General features: G+C 41.2%; 1 protein-coding gene across 13 annotated transcripts in view; it reads left to right on the forward strand.

The window, feature by feature from the left end:
• The window catches only part of ppp1r12a (protein phosphatase 1, regulatory subunit 12A), a 62,670-nt gene extending 42,895 nt beyond the window's left edge, over positions 1-19,775 (forward strand). For 3 of the 13 annotated variants that reach the window (XM_084911148.1, XM_084911152.1, XM_084911150.1), the window contains exons 10-26: positions 1,379-1,603; positions 1,775-1,866; positions 2,137-2,250; positions 3,043-3,195; positions 3,937-4,101; positions 4,683-4,823; positions 6,416-6,506; positions 7,457-7,636; positions 7,757-7,925; positions 8,849-8,973; positions 9,147-9,212; positions 10,817-10,833; positions 10,924-11,041; positions 12,880-12,984; positions 13,068-13,115; positions 14,117-14,167; positions 15,408-17,908. In XM_084911148.1, the coding sequence (XP_084767274.1) occupies positions 1,379-1,603; positions 1,775-1,866; positions 2,137-2,250; positions 3,043-3,195; positions 3,937-4,101; positions 4,683-4,823; positions 6,416-6,506; positions 7,457-7,636; positions 7,757-7,925; positions 8,849-8,973; positions 9,147-9,212; positions 10,817-10,833; positions 10,924-11,041; positions 12,880-12,984; positions 13,068-13,115; positions 14,117-14,167; positions 15,408-15,545 (1,998 nt within the window). In that variant the 3' untranslated portion in view covers positions 15,546-17,908. Of the gene's footprint in view, positions 1-154; positions 263-1,378; positions 1,604-1,774; positions 1,867-2,136; positions 2,251-3,042; positions 3,196-3,936; positions 4,102-4,682; positions 4,824-6,415; positions 6,507-7,456; positions 7,637-7,756; positions 7,926-8,848; positions 8,974-9,146; positions 9,213-10,816; positions 10,834-10,923; positions 11,042-12,879; positions 12,985-13,067; positions 13,116-14,116; positions 14,168-15,407 lie in introns of all 13 variants that reach the window. The other 10 variants (XM_084911151.1, XM_084911149.1, XM_084911155.1 and 7 more) reach the window with 8 other exon arrangements.
• Positions 19,776-19,830: the final 55 nt, after the last annotated feature.

Below are 19,830 nucleotides of genomic sequence, written 5' to 3' on the forward strand. Positions count from 1 at the left end.
AGGCTTTAAAATGCCTGTCTTTGCTCATAAAGTGTGTTTCTTTTGCTGCTGCTTCTCTTATTCTGTCTCAACCTCTCTGTTCCTCCATGCCCTCCCTCTGTCATTCTCTCTCTGCATCATTCTCACCCTGGGCTCTTGTCTTGGTTGGCTTTAGTTTGAATGTATTACTCCCCTCATGCCTGTGGCGGAGCCAGGCTGTCCTGCATTGTGGCGTCAAGGTTTGCGCAAAACTGGCATTTCTCTAGTGCCCAAAAAACTTATGGTGAGGCCTTGGTGTGCACCAGAGTTGTTCTGTAATCCTACATGCACCTGTGCACTGATAAAGCACTAAACACTCCTAACCACTCTGACCTGATCCAGGCGATATAGGGTTTTTCCACTAGTTTAATGGCATAAACTGAACATTTCATGCTTCACATTAAAAAATTTCCACTGGTGATTGAACAGGATGCTTTTATTGTGAAGAAAAGAATGTAGGAAATGCATTTAAACCACAGAACAGAGGTTAACTAACTAGTTAACTGCTACCTGCACTAAGGATTTATTCTCATATTTTGATTACATAATTAGTATCACAATAAGTACAAAGAGGCAGTTATTGTGATTTCTTGTTAAGAAGTTGTTTAAAATTTTCCAAAGTTAACAAAGTTGCCGACATAATGTGGTGAAATAACAGCTGTGGTTTAGTTTCCAAACATCGTTATATTATCAGCTGAAGATCGAGTAGGGCTCGTCCGTGCAGTAAGCTATCCACGTGACAGTGCTGCAGTGTATGAGCCCCTGCCCCTCATACACAGGCTTGATAAAATGTGCAGCAATAACAAACAGGAATAGTTTTGGCACCTGTCCCCTCCTCTGTGATGCAATGGGGGGGAAACAGTTACCTAACCGTGGATGTTCATGGCACGACAAACCACGTGCAGTGGAAAAACCAAAATCGCGATTGATCACCCTAGCATGGTGTTTCCACTTGTAATCACCAAATGCACTGTCTTGATCATGCTTTCATTTCACGTCTGTGCGACTTCTGCTGCTTGTAAACTTTGTTTTCAGACAAAACCTCCACAGGCTGTAAGAGTTATTGAAGTCATCATATTTTGAAAATGGCATATAACCAGGAGTATATTTTACAGAGTATTGAAGTCAGGAAGAGGCATTCTGGTCATGTGTCACATCTGACATGTTTTTAAAAATAATAAAGTTTCCACCTGAACTAAAAAAAATCTAAAATTTGCAGCCCTTATGGATTAATCCGACTTGTTTTTAACCTGTTTGACTTTTGCGTTACTTACCACGATAACTAAAAACCTCTAAACATCTTTGTCCTTCTAAATGGTCAACGGTGTCTTAATTACATTGCTGTCCTTTCCTCACTCAGGTCACTCAGCCTGCTGGAAAGGTCTCAACTAAAGTGGAGGAGGAGAGGAAGGATGAGTCTCCAGCGTCCTGGCGTTTGGGTTTGAGGAAGACGGGCAGCTATGGAGCGCTGGCCGAGATCACTGCCACCAAGGAGGTACAGAGGGAGAAGGATACCACTGGGGTTATGCGTTCGGCCTCGAGCCCTCGCCTCTCCACATCTCTGGACAACAAAGACAAGGAGAAGGTCAGAAGGGATTGAAGCAGTTTTGGTTTGTTTTTTTTAGTAGGCGGGGTTGCGTAGATGATTCTTAATTAAAAGGTTTTTGGGTTTTTTTTATCGTGGTAACAGAGCTTTCTTGTAGCAATACTACACAGCTCCTTTACAGCTATGTCCTGCTTGTTGTGCTGCCTGCAGGAAAAGGATAAAGGAACCCGGCTTGCCTATGTGGCTCCAACCATTCCCAGGAGACTGGCCAGTACTTCGGACATTGACGAGAAGGAAAACAGGTGAATCCCTGGAGACGCGTGGCCCTGTGCAAACATGCATTGGATTGTGTGGCTCCTGTTGCTCACTGCTGGGTGCCCCAATGCTGTGCATGGTGTGGCCTTAAGCAGCTGCTTTTTTTTTTTTTTTTTCTTTTCTTTTTAAATGTACAGTGATAGATTTAGTAATCAAGAAACACATTAAGGACAATTTTTAAAAATGGGAGACCTATTCCTTTAGTATACATGTTACTGTGGAAACGTGGGGTACGATTCTAGCTTGTGGTTTCCCAGGGACTCCACTGCTCTGATACGTAGCGGCTCCTACACCCGGCGACGCTGGGATGACGACCTGAAGAACAGTGAAGGAAGTGCCTCCACCATCCGAACCCCCAGCTACCAGCGCAGGTTAGCCTCGGCTGTAGTACAAACCTCTGCCACAACTTTCCACCCCAATCTCGTCGTGTCCATCATACGGGTGCCGTTCATACCTTTGAAACCAAATTAACTGTGTAGATCATCAATAGTGAATTTATCAGTCACCTTAAGGGAAATTTGCTTTTAGTGATGTCATCAGAGATGTGTATGTACATGCTTGCATTTGCAGCAGCTACTCTGAAAGCCATGCAAATGAGCCCAGCGCCTCTCTGTCACCGCCAAAGAGTCTTTTGCATGACTCTACTTGTCCTGTCAGGTTGCTGTGCCACTGAGATATTTTACAAGCCTCAAACAGTCTAATAAATCAATTAAATAAGAAATTCTCAGGGTTGTTTGTGGCACAGAACTTGGACACGGACTTTTGCTGCATTTGTATCGTATGGGAGAAATGCTGGCTGTGAGCCACTAATGAACTCACTCAAGTTTCAGGTTGTAAAAGCTGCTTTGGAACTTGTTGTTTCTTGTGTTTCTGAGTTTCGATGTTTCCAACCAAGACATCCTTAAATCTAATTCTGAAAAGGGGGGAAATGGTGAAGATCTCCCAACAATTGGATGATTTTTAGATGTATCTCATCCTTCTTTAACTCTTTAAATACAGCAAAGTATCATCCTTCTCCCAAATGAGATGAATGCACAAACAGTGTGTCAAAGCTTTAGAGTCTTAAATATGTATGTTTCTTGTTCTCTGCGTATATATGTCTGTATGTGTGCGCCTTCACCGCTAACATGCCTCTCTCGCCCACCTGCCTGCCAACACGCTAGCACTTCCCATACGCTAGCGCTAGGGCGGAGCGGCAGCACGCGGGACGTGCCAGCCAAGTCTTCGTCAACCTCCAACTTGGACCCTAACACCTGTAATACTAAACCCTGGCAGCCACCCACCTCCCACTACCCGTCTTACAGCATTTACCGCAGGTACACCAGCCTCACCGAGGCACCACCATCTCTACAAACACCTGTCCTCTCTCACTTTCTGCATCTCTGCTCGGCTGGAGTGACCACCTTGTGTTTTGTGTTCCCTGTTATATTAAATGTCTTAATTGATGTTGGAAGACTTTTTATTTATCTGCTGGTTACAACTTTCAGTAAAGTTAGAATTGTGGTTTAAAACATGATTAATGGTAATCGACTACATTTACCACCCTATAGTTGTGCATTACTCCAGTACAAGGAGAAGAACGTATTAGCATCTTCTTCAAGTGAGTAACTGTTTCTTGTTGGGATCAGTGTAGGCATCCCGCGTGTATGTAAATGGTCACTGTGAAGTTTCCCAGGAACTGTTTAAAAATACTCGTCTAAGAGGGGATTTTATTCATTTATTTAAAGAGAAACCTAGAAGTCATATAAAACAAAATTTTTTTTGGATGTAGCGCCATCACTGCAACTAAAAATGCCATGGTGACACATCATCATCTGTCCCTTCTTAACAACAATCACTGCTCCCACCTAATGTGCCTTCACCATCAATGCAGCGTAGTAAACTAGTTGGACGCTAGTTGTTATACAGTGCAATGAAAAAGAAAAAAAAAAACAAAATTGATAAACTCATGTCTTCCATCCTAATTATTAAAGTAAAAGTCGAAACCACGATTGGCCACAATCAAACGGCTGTACTTGCATCTCATTCCATCTTGCCGATGATTCTTTATTCCACAGCGGCTCATTCGGCAGACGACACGAGGACTTGAGCTCCTCGACCACTTCCTCCACCACGACCACCTCCACCTCCTCATCTGTTACCTCGCCCACGGGCCATCGTGGCCTGTACTCAAGCCTGGGCTCCTCCTCCACTCGCACTGGCTCCACCAGTCTCACCAGCAGGTACAATTTATTTCTTTTCAGGTTGAGAAATTCAGCTGCAGCTGAATGAATGAATGAATCTATACAGTTATCATTTGAGGTCATGCACTCTTTCTTTAAACAAGCTAGAAGGCAGCAGTAATACCGGTCAGTTTCACCACATATTCATGTATTATATTTGTATAATATAGTTTGTCCTCTAATTTAGTTGATAGCCATGTCCATGATGATAAATTTACTAATTTCCAGAAGTTTCTCAAAGCTTGAACAGTTTGCCTTTTTTTCTCTTTATTCTCTTTATTTTCTGTATTATTATTACTGTAGTGGAAATTTAAACACTTTATCATGTTACTAGGTTTTGTTTATTTTGTTAAAATTCAGCAGCATAAGTGGTGGATACCAAAAGCCAGAGAGTAGCAAAGTGCTAAAATGATGGTGAGCTAACTCTCGAAGTGGTTTTATAACAAACGGTCTGACACGATCATCTGGCAGGCAAGAAAATGTATAGTAATTGGCCCTGAATTGTATATACAGGCTTAGGATTGTTGCATTTGTATTACAGCAGCTGAAAGGGAATCTGTTTAAAATGTGTGTATAAACAGGTACTGGTCAGAGGAGAGTGCAGAGAGGGAGAAGGAGAAGGAGTCGGCTGCTGTCGTCCCCACTATAAACACTGGCTCTACTACGACCACCACATCTACCACTACCACCACTACCACTGGCACTGGCACCGAAAGACGCAGGTAAACCAAACACCTACTCAAACATCGATTTCATTCGTTTTTATTAGCGCTTTAAACTTTGTGATTTTTTTTTTTTTTTTTTTTATCGCAATCACATCTGTCCACCAAATTTATGGTGCTGTTTAAATGTAAGGAGACTTTCAGCATTTCCATAGACTTTTTTCATGAAGAAAAGCTACCATCATTTCCATTTCTGTAGGTTTGTGTTCACTCTTAGACTCTGTGCAGACATTCTGGGAAGGGAGTGAGAGAGCAGAGAGCTTGTGTTTGCACGTGTATGTTTGAGTGGGGTCCAGTGCATGTCCTCCTGTAGCAACGCTGAAATAAGCCACCTGTCACGGTGGGAGTGGGGCCGGGCTGCTTCAGAGCCTGAACTGCTCCAGCGACTTCTCCTTATAAGGAACGTGGGCAGAAGAAGCACATTTTCCTCAAGGCCAAGACCCCATTCTGGGCTGAATGAGTTCATACTTTTGTGTGGCCAACAGAAGCGCGTTTCAGCCTGAGACGAGCGATTACTGTTTTATTTCCCAAATTGTGTTGCCTTTTGGGCATGAAGCTCGCGTACTGGAACGTTTAAACTTAGAGGTTTATATCTCATTTTACAACTATAACACACGAGGAAGACATTATTTTAAAAATCCTGGCTTGGAGGGAAAATGACCAAGATTTTTTTTTTCCTCTCTTTCTCATATCTGTTCTTTGTTGCTATATTACAAATATATATCTAGCAGACAGCAGTGATTTTTACAATAGCTGTTTTTAATTTCCCCTGTGAAAGTGAAGCATGGATGTCCTTTACTCCAGCCAAGCTACACTGCAGCTGACTGCTTCCTCAGTTAATATTAACATTTTTAATAAACTACCAGAGAAAAGAAATGTACCATTAGGTAAAAACACAAGCACAGCAATATTGTTGGGGTAAACAAATGTGTAAGGAGGATTAATGGGTTCCATTCTTGACACTGAACAAGCCCATAGTAAAAAGAGAACCTGCTACTTTAAGTTGATACAAAGTATTAAATTGTCTTTGACACTTCACTCTAGGACTTCCCAGCGCACAGTGACACAGTCTTACCTCCATCTTTATATTTAGATTTTGTGATGTGACTGCGTCTTTGAAGGTTAGCAGGATCACATTAACAGGTTAACCTGTGTCACATGCATGATGATTTAGTCCAGTGTAGTCTAAATAAGAGCTGAAAACACGTCAGATGAAAGCAACGCCTGGCTCTTTACATGTAGTTTAACCGCATTTCCATTACAAGCTTGTTTTAAGGTGGAAATAAAACACTGCTGAAGTCTTGTTTACACCTGTAAATGCCCCATGTATTTGTGTGAGCAGGTGTGTTAATACTTTATCAGTATCATTGTACATTTGGATGCAATTTCTGCTGATTAGAGAGCCTGTTTAGTGACCCCTGTTTCTTTAACGAATGGTAAAGCTCAATATCATGAGGGCAAGTACGAAGCATATTTAAGTAGATTAACTTCCCCATTCAGGAGGGGCTTTTTTTTTTTTTTTTTTTTTACTTCCTCTAAATATTTAACCTCTGTGTGTCTGTGTTTGTGTATTTTTCTTGTGTCTCTTTCAGGTCATACTTGACTCCAAAGCGAGATGAGGAGTCGGAGTCTCAGAGGAAAGCTCGCTCCAGACAGGCTCGACAGTCAAGGAGGTCCACCCAGGTTAGTTAAACCACATCACCTTAAATATGCTCAGTCCTCATCTCTTATGTTTGCAAAGGTGTATGTTCCTTTTAATGACCCTTAACCCTGTGAGCCAAAATGTCAGGCTCAACTCTTTTACTACTCCTTGGCTCTGTATGATGTCAGTAAGAGCAGATATCCTAATATGGCCATCTCAAAAAGCTCTGTTTGTGAACTCAACCCACCTGCTGTTCTAGCCTTGTGCTTACAAGGGCTAGCCAACCAGAAGAAAGTTGGTTTACCAGCAGGGGGAAGGGAGCTAAAATGCAGTGATATAACTGCACTAAGACCCAGTAAATGAGTATAACATGCTGCCTTTAAACCATTCTTTTATAATGTTATCTGTAGGAAGGGTAAATAGAATGGGAATTTGGTATTCATAGGAACATGTTTAATTTAACCTACAACCAAACCACAAAAACATAACTTATGTCTCTAATCTGACTTTTTTTTTTTTTTTTTTATCCCCATCAGTTTTTGTTCTTAAATGTTGTTCTGAGTCTTCAGTTGTAGGAAACCTGCTTTAACATGATCAGAATAGTCACTACTGCTCAAACTGCTAATAAGCCAAATAAAGGTGGATTCCCACATCAAAACAAACTGATAACAAATGATGACCTCTGCATGTTCCTGGTTTGTATTGTATTTCTATGGCCACAGACTGTTCAAATAAGACCTGTTATTCTTGTTGAGACAGCCCACACTTTTATTTTTTGTTTGTGTACACAGGCAGCTCTTGTACCATGAGCTCATTTTACAGAATTTGAGCTTTGTCCCTGGTTTAAAAAGAAAAATTTGCTTGGATCAGTCGAGCAGTTTTTGAACTAATTAATTACCAATTCTGCAGCATGTATAGAATCTGCAAATATAAGACTAATTTTTAAAAATCATCCAAGAAAGAAATTAAAAAAAGACTTTCCTTCTTCCAGGGTGTGACTCTGACTGATTTACAAGAGGCTGAGAAAACAATCGGCAGGAGTCGTACCACAAAGACTCGGGAGGAGGAGAGGGAGGAGAAAGAGAAGCAGGACAAGGAAAAGCAAGAGGAGAAGAAGGAGACTGAGACGAAGGACGATGATTACCGATACAAGTACCGCACCTACGATGAGGTACATATTTTAAATGTTTATATTGTTATAATGTATTACTGAAACGACACAATATTTTATAATAAGAATTTAAATATTACAGCTAGCCTGACCTCTTCATCTTACCCTCCTCTCTCCCAGCGGTCAAGGCCTTCATCTTCTTCCACCTCCACCATTTCCTCAGTCAGCACTGCCTCCACCCCTTCCTACTCTAGCACCACGTCCTCCAGTTCTAGCTCCCTCAACAGGCCTAACAGTCTGACGGGGATAACCTCCTCCTATAGCCGTTCCTCCAGAGATACAGAAAAGGGTGAGTGTTTTTCATACCCGATACAGGTATTGAGAAGTTTTTTAAGTTGTGGTTGTGTTTGATGAGGAAAAGTCTTCAAATTTAAACTGAATGCACATAAAAGCATGGCTGTATGTGTGTGGCAGCACTACAGATGTCTTCAGATCTTAAACAGTCATTGCACTCTGTCAGATTTGAATCGCTCTGTAGTAAACCGGGAAAATGGATGTTTATTAATGTTGCCTCAAGGGGATTGCTAATCCCTCTTGTTTAAAACTGTGCCATCTTTGGTGAGGTGTGCTCTCACATAAAGCCATATAGGCACAGCCCGTACGTGCCTGCTGCTGTAACTGTCTCCACTGTTTTCACATGGGCCATATGCCAAATGTTGATTTAGGACCGTTGACACAGGAGGGGTTTGGGTTGTCTTTTAAATTAAATACCTCTTCAATTAAACAAACCAATGCATGAAGTGTCCTTGGAAAATTGAAAGCATCTGAAGGAAACTGTGACAGACTTGTGACCAAGCCTTTCCCCAAAATAGCAGGATGCCTTCTCAACAGAAAGGCCAGAGCTAGCTGATTAAGGACTGAGCTTTCAAAATAAGAGAAGACTGCAAACTTGCAGGGTGGCAGGGTAACAGTTTCACCTCACAGCATTAAAGTCCTTGTTTTGTATGCAGGCTAGGGCATGTTTTCACACACAGATGCACACAGTTCAAAAACATGCATCCGGTTAGGGCAACTAAGGATTCTGAATTCGAACATAGGTGTGAGTGGCTGTCTGTGCATATGTGCTGAGAGTATTTTATTTTTATTTATTTATTTTTTTAATATGTTTGCAAGAGAAGAGATGAAATCCTCCATGGATGTAATTCTCTAGGTTTCTTTATGTGACACAATCATAAGCTGTCTGATAATTGTTGACTTTCTTCTCAATGAAAGCAGAAGCAGACAAGAAGGAGGAGGAAAAGGAGGGAGAGGACAAGTCTCAGCCCCGCTCCATACGGGATCGCAGGCGGCCCCGCGAAAAGAGACGTTCCACTGGGGTCTCCTTCTGGAGTCAGGATGTAAGAGATTTGCACACAGTGCAAAGCTTTCTCTTTAGAGCTCAGTTCTTGAAGTGGTCATCGCACTCTTTGTGAAGTGCACAGCTCATAACTCGTGCACAGCTTCGGGTGTTTCTTTGATCATTCGGATGGCCCAAAGCAGCACCTAACCCTCATATCTTTTTAAATTCCAGGGTGATGAAAATGACCCCGATCAACAGTCTGACTCGGAGGAGGGCAACGCCAAGGGAGAGCCACAGGTAACTCGGGTCATAGGAGAGAAAGTAGATTAAACTGACTAAAGGAGAAGCCCTCCAGCCTCCATCCCTCTTCTCCTTGTATCCCGTGACGTCTATTTCATCTTTTGCTCTTTTGCATTTATTTACTATTCTGGTCCTTCCTCGCCTCATCTCATGTAGTTAAGGCCAAGGAAGTGGACTAGTCTTTGATATTCATTACTCTGTGCTGTACAGCTATGATTTCCTCCCCTACCGCTTATCCTTTCTTTTTCTTTTTTTGGACTCCTGCCTTTGAATTTCTTATTGTCCTTCCCCCTTTCCACCTTCCGGTGATTGTCTGGTGTATGAGGGTGACCTTGCAAACCAAAGGCTCACTCTGCAACAGATCAGTGGGCTTTCAAAACATGTAAAAGCACAAAAGGAAGGAAATGCAGGTCTTTTATAGGCAGAACACACACTTAAATGACATGCTGAGGTTTCCTAAGTTGAAATTTGAGCACTTTTTTTTTTTTCTCCACAAATGAAGTCAGAATTTCAGCTTAAAACGAACAAGAAATAACATGTAAGAATTTTCCTAAAGGCTCCTGGTGACATAAGCATAAAAAAGCAGTGGAATCCAGTGCATTCATACTGTCTTTAGAAGCCACAGAGGGCAGCTTTGTGAAAATATTGTTGGCTGGGTGCACTTCCTGTTTGGATGGGAGTGTCTTTTGAAGCATAATGGAGAACACACAGTTTTCCTTTGAGTACAGAGATCCTGGGGATGAGAGAGAGAGACAACAGCTATTTACCATCACTTCCTGTAGGACAGTAAAAAGGGTGGACCAAATCGGAAAGGAGCCCTTATCCAGAAATGTACAGGAAAACCTCTTTCATTCCAGCTCGTCTCTCTTAATTACAGGCATAAAAATGTATTTTTGAGTTGAGTTTGCAAATATTTTTTAAGTTTAAGCTCATCTAAGGTCATCCTGATAAATGTTGGTACTGAAACAAAATGCTTGGTTGATTCCTAATTAGCAGCTAAGACGCTAAAGACATCATTTAAGAACAAAAAACAGCCAATTTGATTCCAGAGTCTGTCTTCAAAGTCTTACTCCAGTTGCGCCTTGAATAATATTGAGCTAGCTCTGCAGCTTTTATCTCACCCCCCCACCAGAGGCACTCTCAGGAAAACCCAGAGTGTAGCATTGTTGTGTCACCACACTCTCTCTGCCTCCAGAAGGAGACTGCAATTTTTAAAATAGCTGGAAGACCGACCCCTTAACCTGACCTTCCTATCTGATGTCTGGCTCCATTCTCATGGCTGTGGCACTGCACAAGCACAGCAGACCTAGAGGCACAGTGCAGGCACCTCAAGGCTGTAGCTGGCCTGTCAGCTGTTAGTTGTTACTGTGTCTGTATGTGCATGCAGAGCAGCTGGGAGTGAAGGTCGGGTGCTGTAGTCTAAATAACTGGTTCCATCCTACTGTTTAGTGTTTTTCCTTTTTCTTTTCTTTTATTTTGAAACCCTCTATCAGAGTTGAATCATCTAGTATTTTAGCATTTTTCCAAGTGTAGAGACTGAAAACATCTTATGGCAGAATAAACTGCTTTCTAACTTTTTGTTTTGTTTTTCTTTCTTACAGAGTGACCGATTGTTCAGGTAGGTTTTCCCCTCCATCATGTTATGTTTATTCCTTTTTTGTGTGTGTGTGTTTCTGTTTTAAACAAATGCCTGTCATTACTGTTGCAGGAATGAGAGCACTTCATCCTTAGATCGTAATGACACTCTTTTTACCCGTAGCTACGGTGAAAGTCGAAGGCCGTATTCTAGCCGACTGGATAAAGATGACGCCACTGACTACAAGAAGGTATTTATTTTCAAAAGAACTCAAACTCGTAAACATAAAGTGTTGTACAAAAGTCTTGAGCCATCCTTCATTTCTTTACATTTTGCTTCCAAGGAGTGAGGCCTAATAGTAATAATAATAATCTTAAGACTTTAGCACAGTACTGTTAAATAAATAATAAAAAATATCTATAGCACCTTTCTAGACAGAGTCACAAAGTGCTGCACATAAGATGACAAATAATAAAAAGGTAAAACAGACAATATAAAAAACCAAAAACAGTTTTAAAAAGGTGAGTTTTGAGTTGTTTTTTTTAAAAAACAACTACAGAGTCCAGGGTTCTTAATTTATGAGGGAGAGCGTTACAGAGTCTCGGGGCCACAGTGGCAAAAGCTCTTTCACCCTTAGTTCTCATCTTAGTCTGTTTTATAGCAAGTAAGCCCTGATCAGATGACCTCAGGGACCTGCTAGGGGCATAGGGCTGTAGCAGATCGGAGATGTAGGATGGTGCCGGTCCATGCAAGGCTTTGAATGTCAAGACCAGGATCTTAAAATGTACTCTAAATTCAACAGGAAGCCAGTGCACTGAATACTTGGAGGAATTTGTCAACAGCTTAGCTGCAGCATTTTGCACAACCTGCAGACAATCCAGAGAACCTTTGCTTAGACACATAAACAACGAGTTACAATAGTCCAAACATGAGGAAATAAATGCATGTATAGCAATCTCCAGTTCACAGCGAGATAAAATAGGGCTTAACTTAGCCACATTTCTTAAATAATAAAAACAAGACAGAACCAGAGATTTCACATGCCCATCCAATGTAAGAGTTGAGTCAAAAGTGATACCTAAATTTCTGATAGAGGATTTAACATGCACTGAGAGAAGACCAAGGCTTTCACTATCTGGGATAAAAATCTGTCCAGAGTGCATTTGAGGACTTCAGTTTTCCCAATGTTCCAACATTTGATGGAATCTAAGCAGTCATTCAGAAGCTAAAGCTTAGATAAATCCTGGGGTTTAAAAGAGATGTACAACTGAATATCATCAGCATAACAGTGATAAGGAATGTCCTCAAAAGAGCCCATTATATGCTGGGAAGAAGATGTATTAAGAACAATAAAGGCCCCAAAACCGAACCCTGAGGGACACCACAAGTGAGGGAGGTAGAGGATGACCTAAAATCGGAGACCACCACAGAAAAAGATCTGTGATGTAGATATGAGGAGAACCACTCTAAGGCAGTCCCAGATACACCAACCCAGTGTTTAAGCCTTTCAAGGAGGATGTGGTGGTCAACAGTGTCAAAAGCCGATGTTAGGTCCAACATAAGTAGGACCGAGCATTGTTGTCTTGTGCAAGTATTGTAACGTATCAATGGTACTGCACATGCACCAATTAACAAAACATAGGCTTCCTTTTTAATTTGTAATTGCCTAAACAGGCAGATGGTAGAGTAATAAAACCTTGCCTCAAGCCCAAATTTATTCTAATTAAAAGTAAAATGAATTATGTAAAAATGCATTTTAGTTAAGTGACTAAACAAGAATAAAAATAAATGTAACACAGGTTTTTGCTTTGGAAACACAAAGGAATATTTTTAACACAGTGAGCTTTAGCAGGGTCTTTGTGCATATTTGAGGCTGGGATGTCTGCGCGTCTCTGAGGTTTGGTTTTGTAAACCAAAACTTTTTTTAAAAGCTTAAAACTAAACAGAAAAACAAGCTAAAAATGCAAACCAAAGCTTATGTATGTGCCCCATTTCTCAGCGGGTAGGCCAGTCTCAACAAATCTTTGATTATAAATAGTTTGACTGCTGCACTTTCTGACTGTTGGATCTGATTGGTCCTCTCTTCAGCTCTACGAGCAAACATTAGCTGAGAACGAGAAGTTGAAGGCTCAGTTACGTGACACAGACCTGGAGCTGGCAGACTTGAAGTTACAACTAGAGAAGGCCACACAGGTATGGAGAAGCACTTCATGGGATTGCTAAACATCCTGATGGGATTGTAAAGGTTTCTGACACAGTTTTGTTTCCAATTGCAGAGGCAGGAACGCTACGCTGACCGATCACAGCTTGAGATGGAGAAAAGGGTAATGAGCTAGTGTAATAACACACTTCTGTTGCAAATGTCCCTTTTTTTTTATTTTAAATTAACACATTTACTAAAAACATGTATAACTTGTGTGTGTCTCAGACTAAATATAGTTTATTTCAGTTACTTTGGTTAAACATCCCAGTAACACTGCCCCAATGGGTTTATGTCTGAAGGTAACAAGCAGGCCCCAATATCATCTGGGTGGTGGTATGATCTTACCCTGAGTTTTTGTGTTAGTCTCCTCTTTGCTGCTGGCTGTCGTCTCTCACGTAGCTGAGGGTCAAAGGGAAGCCCGCCCTCCTTCCACGCCACCCAGAACACTGCCACCTTCTTTATTCACCTGTTTATTGAACCTCAGAGGCAGCGTGTGGTCACCACTTCTCAAGACTGCTTATTTTTGTTTTTCCAGTGTGTGAAAGTGTGTGAAATGACCTCAATTTCTGTAGAAAGTTGAATAATTGCAGGCTGTTAAATTGCTGTTATATATAAAAGTGTGCATGTGTGTTTTCACCCTTTCTGTAATGGCTTTGGCATCTTCAGCTGCAGCTCCTGTAGCCACATCATCATAACCCACAGATTCGTAAACATCATTCATTATTTTTAAGCCCATGCTTTAATCTAAGCAACATTTTGTCGTCATACAAGTCATTCTTTCCTTGCCGCCTTTTACATTATAGGATTGTCTTTTGGGTTTAAAGACATTTGACATCCTTTCCCATGAATCCTTTCATTAGCTATAACCATCAAACACAACCTCTAAACATCTTCATCCCCGTTTCTCGACTCATTCCAGTCTTTAGACGGCTTTAAATGAATTGAATGTATAAGTTTGAACTGGCTGCCGCTTGCAGATGCCTCACTAGATAAGCTTGTGTTCAAGCGTGCCCTGTCACCACTACATCCCGACCATCTCCTACACCTCTCCTTCCATGCCTGCACTGGAGTGTTTATTTTGTGTCGTGGTTCAGATTTAATCTGCTTTCCTCCACCCAACAGGAAAGAAGAGCTCTAGAAAGGAAGATTTCTGAGATGGAGGAGGAACTTAAGGTACCCAGCACACACATACTGAATTTAAAAATTGTAAATGGCATATTATATACCTAATCAGATAATTTTGACAGACAGTAACACTGCTACACTTGCCGCTCAGAGTATTTGGGACCAGGTACCCCTCACACAGGGGAGGTAATCTTACTCTTTTAACTAGTTTAGACTTAGTATCACTTGACAAGTAGCTAAACATTACCAAATGTGTCAGAGGACTCTTTGGTGAAGCCTTTGAAAACCACTGTAAGCTAATAGAAGTCATGAATCAAAATTGACAATTTTTTCTTGAATATATGGCAGGTAATTTAAAATAAATAAATAAATAACTTGGAGTCACCAGCTTTGTTTATCATATATAGGGATGTACTGGATACAAAAATGTGTGAACAGCTGACAGACTTTGAAATAGGATACTTTTATTTTCTATTTTTTCTTTTTGCGTAAGTTTTTTTTTTTTTTTTTTTTTGTATCCCTGGAAATAAAACAGGGAAAATACCAAAGTCAAACTAGACTGTTAGCTGTTACTTTAAACATTAGTCGCAGTGCATCCCTCTTTGTGTAGCTTCTTAGTCTCGCTCATACTAAAACACCTCACTCGTGGCATATTAAATGAATAATTAAAAATATATATTAATCTTAGGCACAGTTGTGTTTAGATTGTTATATTTGGACCGGCACAGTTAACCACCTCTGTCTCCATTTGTACATCTGCTAATCTCACCTTCTGCTCTTCAGGGCACATCTGAGGTCAGCTGCTGTAATATTTGTCCACTGTTAACATTTAAGGATGATTAATTAAGTATTTCTTTTTGGGAAAATGTTTTTTAGCTAAGAAAAGAGGGGGAAGAAATCTATTAAACCGTAGCAAGCATGTGTTCTCCCATCACTGTGATAACAAAGTGTTTATTTTTAGGGCTTAGCCAGCTGGCCGATCTTATCAGTGTCACTTTTCCATTCTGTCGACAAGCATCAAGCTGAACCTCTTAATCATTCCTTCAATTTCCAAAATCTGTCCCCATTTTCTAACAATCTTCCTTTTCTGTTTTCCCCCTTTGTCCTTTTCTCGGCCCCTCTTCTCTATTAATTTATATTGTCCTGTCTTTCATTAATCCTTTCTCTCTTGATTTTTGTCTCCTCAAACATGTTTCCTCTCCTGCCACTCTCGCCCTGTCCCTCCTCCTCTTTCTTTGTTCTTTCTGTGTTGTGTTTGGTTTTTTCTTTTCTTTTTTCCCTCCTGCAGAACCTCCCCCAGGTAAAGCAGGTTCAGGCCCTACGCCAGGTTAAGGAGCGGCTGCAGGCTGAGAACCGGGCCCTGGCCCGCGTGGTGGCAAAGCTCTCGCAGTCGGCCTGCAGCCAGCTGCCCACCGTCGACCTCTAAGCCACGTCCGTCTGTCCACCACCATCTCCTGCTTCTTCTTCTTCTCTCTTTTTCCTCTTCTGCTTCTTCTTCTCCTCCTTGTCCCCTCCCCCCTTGCAACCCCATTCTTCTCATGCTCCATTCGTGCTCTGCCCCGCACCCATAGACAGGCAGGTGTCCAGCCGTCCAGCAATTACTGGTTTTGAAAAACAACCCTTTCTGCCCCCCTCTGCCTCCCCAGAGCTTTTTGTTTTCAGATTGGGGAGGGTGTCTTTCTTTGGTTTTCACAGCAGGACACTCTCCTTTTGCAGTACACGCCTATCAGGTGGTTTCCACACCTCCAAAACGCATTAAAACATTATCCTAAATATTTCAAATAACATGTGAATGATAACGGAATAAAGCAAAGCTCAGGTAAGTGTTTGCGGGTTGACAGGTCTGACTGTACTGTGAAGGAAAGTGTCCTCTTTGAAGTTTCTACTTGTGATAATTACTTAAGGGGGAGCTCAGTAGTTCTGTTTGGCTTGTTTTGGCTTCTTTGCATGAAGTGGCTTCCTATGGCATCAACTCTTTGGACCCAAACCTTCAGAGACCAAACCCACCTTATCCTCCCCTCCTTTTCTGTTGAGTTTACCAAATGACATCAACAAATATTTAAGACGAATGCATGCACGTATGGTTTTATCTTGGACTTGTACACAATATAGTGTGTTCAGTGTCATAAGTTAAACAAGCAGTCAGTCCTTATATGAAATCAAGCAGGACTTGGGTCTCTGGGGCAGTCTCCTCTAAACACTGTAGAACATGTCTTACACCCTTGTACGAATATAAGAAGTCATTTATTTAATCAGCTAATCATATTGAAAGCATGCTGCTGTCCAAATAGGAACTTTTCAAGTCTTTATTGTGCTTTTATGGGAGATATTTAAACTTTACAACTGACAGCCAGTTCCAGGATTTATAAATTATGGGGCAAGAGAAAGTCTGGCTTACTTACTACAGCTCATTCAGCTCCGTGTTGCTGCCTGTAATGCATTAATATGCACATGTTTAAAAGAATGTGTTCTGAAGTTCAGTAGATGTCATAAAGAAGAGGAAACTGATGCGTAATCTGGCTTTACTTAAATTAATCTCTGCCCGTTGCAAATTTAAAACTTTACCTGATTTAAATTTGGCACATCTCCCCTTCAGGGTCATCTCGTTGTGCAGCCCTGCACCGCTTGTGGAGCAGCTGCTTTTTAGATCGCTCTCTAAAAATCCCATTCTGACCACTTGCATGTGTGTTCGTGGCAATGTGGAAGCTGCATTGCATTTTGAAGACGAGTTAAAAAAAGAGCCAGGCCCCCAAGCTGAGTGAGCGGTGTTGGAAGATTAGCACGCGATCACACGTTCCACAGTTCAGGCTGTTTGCCAGCATGCTACAGTAAGAACCCATATTAAAAGTTAGACAGTGTCACAAAGAAGTAGCATCTTCAGTCGATGCAAGAAGCCCCAGCAGCTTTAACTGCCAGTGATGATCCTCGCTGTGAAAGTTTGAGACAAAAATCAGTGTTTTCTGTCTGCACAACTTAAAAATCTCAATAAAATCTGAGGCGTAAGTTGTCAGAACAGGATCTTCATGAAGCGGTCTTAAACCGGCTGCCGTGCTGGAGATGAGGCAGAGGTGCACAAGTAGACCGCTTTGAAGGCGAGATCAGCTGGAATCCGTGCGTTTAAAGAGTGTTTTTCGACTCACGTGTTCTTAATGCAGCCGTTCGCACAAACTGCAATTTTTAAACAGATCTGGCCAATCAGATCACTGCATTTGGCAACAAGTCTGCATGATTCTGAGTTAGGAAATAATTTTCTGCAGACGATGAGCATGTGTATAATGGCCTTAAGTCAGGAACATTAACGTTAAACATTTTAACAGATTTGCACTTGATCAGATGTGACTTTTTCCCCCCTCTGCTGTGTGTATTTTTGAGGCTGCCTGCAGCAGCCGCGTAGATTCTGCATGGCTTTCCCAGAATCTTTGGCCTGTTGTGTGCCCGCCTTTACTTTTGACTTGGAACAAAGATGTTGGGTTTTGTTTTCTCCTCTTTAATCAAAGTCAGACGGCCAAAAGTGAGATGCTGTGTGTGACTCCTGAGATTGCTTTACACAGACTGCAATTAACAGTTTGTTTAAAAAAAAAAAAAAAAAAAAAAAAGCGGCGTGGCTGGTTTTTAACCTGTTTACGTGGCGAGACTTGTCTAAGCCTTGTCTCTCTCTCTCGCTCTCTCTCCTGTTTCCCTTTATTCCCTTTCAGATGCTCCCAGACTTGAAAGCAGACAACCAGAGACTAAAGGACGAGAACGGAGCGCTCATTCGAGTCATTAGCAAGCTTTCCAAGTAGAACAGACCCCACCCGCCCCATCTTCTGCACCCCCCTAGTCCCCCATGGCAGTGACTAATGGAATTGCACATTTAGATATTAATTGCAACAGACATCAGAGACAAGACTCCCGTTTTCTTTCTTCTTTTTTTTTCCTCTCCCATTGTTTTTCTCCCGACTCTTAATCGCCCTTTTGCTCCTTCACCACTGCAGCATCCACCCATCATGTTCATCCATCCCTCCCCTCCCCATGCACCTCCACGAATTCAACCCACTAGATTGTGTGGCTGCTGTCCTGATAGAACCACTGAGTTTACAGAGCAAAAGGAAGAAGGGTGTGTGTGCGTGTGTGTTTTGTGTGTGAGAGATCAGCATGTAAAAGCATTGTGGGCGGGGAAGCCTGAAAACTATTTAACCAGTAAGCCTTAGTTGTACATAAAGAGAAAAAGAAACACACTTGCATCGGTCTCTTCTGTCTCGCTCCTCCTCCCACTCCCACTCTGGGCTATCTCTGAAGAACAGATATTATCCACCACCTGATTTTATTTGTGCCACAATCTCTTATTTGATGTAACATTTCTTCCTGTGTACGTGTTGTGTGCTGTGCAGTCCCTCCACTTCCCCTCGAAACCCTCAAAGTGCCACTTCTGCCTAATATCAGCTCCTTGTGGCCCCATCATTTTTTTTTCTTTATTTACCACCCCCCTTCTCCCCTTTCCACCCACAGATCACTAATGCACACACAGTTCTCCCGCCCCCTCCAAAATTTTTTTTTTTTTTTTTTTTTGTACCTCTGCGTGTCTTCCTCCAAGAGGGAAATTTTGGATTCTCGCTTTAGCGACATGAGGCGGACCTGGTGGAATTTAAGCTTTCACTGTATGTGCAATATGCATTTTTTTTTCTTTTTCTTTTTTTTTTTTAAATGCTTTAATGATGACGAGTCCATCACAAGTAGGATTTTTCACTCTTCCACCACTCCCATCGCTCACCTTCTCCCCCCCCCCTTTTTTTTTTTTTTTGTTTTTTTTTTTGTTTTTTTTTGTTTTAGGTTTGTAGTGTAGTCAGTTTATACTCTGTATTTCTCACTTTGTTTTAGCAGGTACTGAGTGATGCTGTATATACCTGTATGTATTTGTTTGAGACCAGCACATGGCATGCATTTATGGTTCCCGTCTGTTACTATTAAAAATTCCAGAGGACAAACAGGTGTGTTTTAATTATTATTATTATTATTATTATTATATTTTTTTTTTCCTTTATAGACTAAAGACATTGGATACAATACAGTAGAGCCTCTCTTGTTCACGGGACGGCTGGCAGTGTTCAGTGCTTTTGTTTTCCGGTTTTAAAATAAGTGTTCGCACAATTGTAAAAGTTGAAAAAAAAAAAAGAGAAAAATAATCGCTTCACTACATTTCACTTTCTTTGTATTCAGTATCTTGGAAGAGTGCTGTTAATTTTGTTTCCATTTTTTTTAAGCTCTAGTATTATAGCCAAGGTGTTGTCACTTAAAAAAGGAAAAAAAAGTATCTTAGGTATTGCTAACCCAGTCCTTTCTACAATGTCTACATGCACTGTCAATGCCATGTGAGGGGTCTTGATGTCAGGTTGAAGCAAAATCGCCACCATCAAATATTCCATTCATCTGAGAACATTTTATGCATTTCAGTGGCCTTTTAAGGATATTTTAGTCAAAGAATTTAAGACAAAGTCACTGCAGATGGACTGACCATCAACTTTTTTTTTTTGTTTTGTTTTGGGGTTTTTTGTTTTTTGATTTTTTTTTTTCTCCCATCATCTTGTAAAATAGGTGTGTGGCTTAATACATGCAAGTTGTGCTGTGACTACCAACCACTGAAGAGTTCATTAAAAATAAACTTGTACATTGTAAAGTTCCCACGTCTCTTTATTTTCCCGTGTTTCTTTTCTTTTCTTCTTTTCTTTTTTCAT

This window comes from Perissodus microlepis, chromosome 17 (assembly GCF_051167445.1).
Source record: "Perissodus microlepis isolate ML-2025 ecotype Zambia chromosome 17, ASM5116744v1, whole genome shotgun sequence".
Classification (NCBI taxonomy): Eukaryota; Metazoa; Chordata; class Actinopteri; order Cichliformes; family Cichlidae; genus Perissodus; species Perissodus microlepis.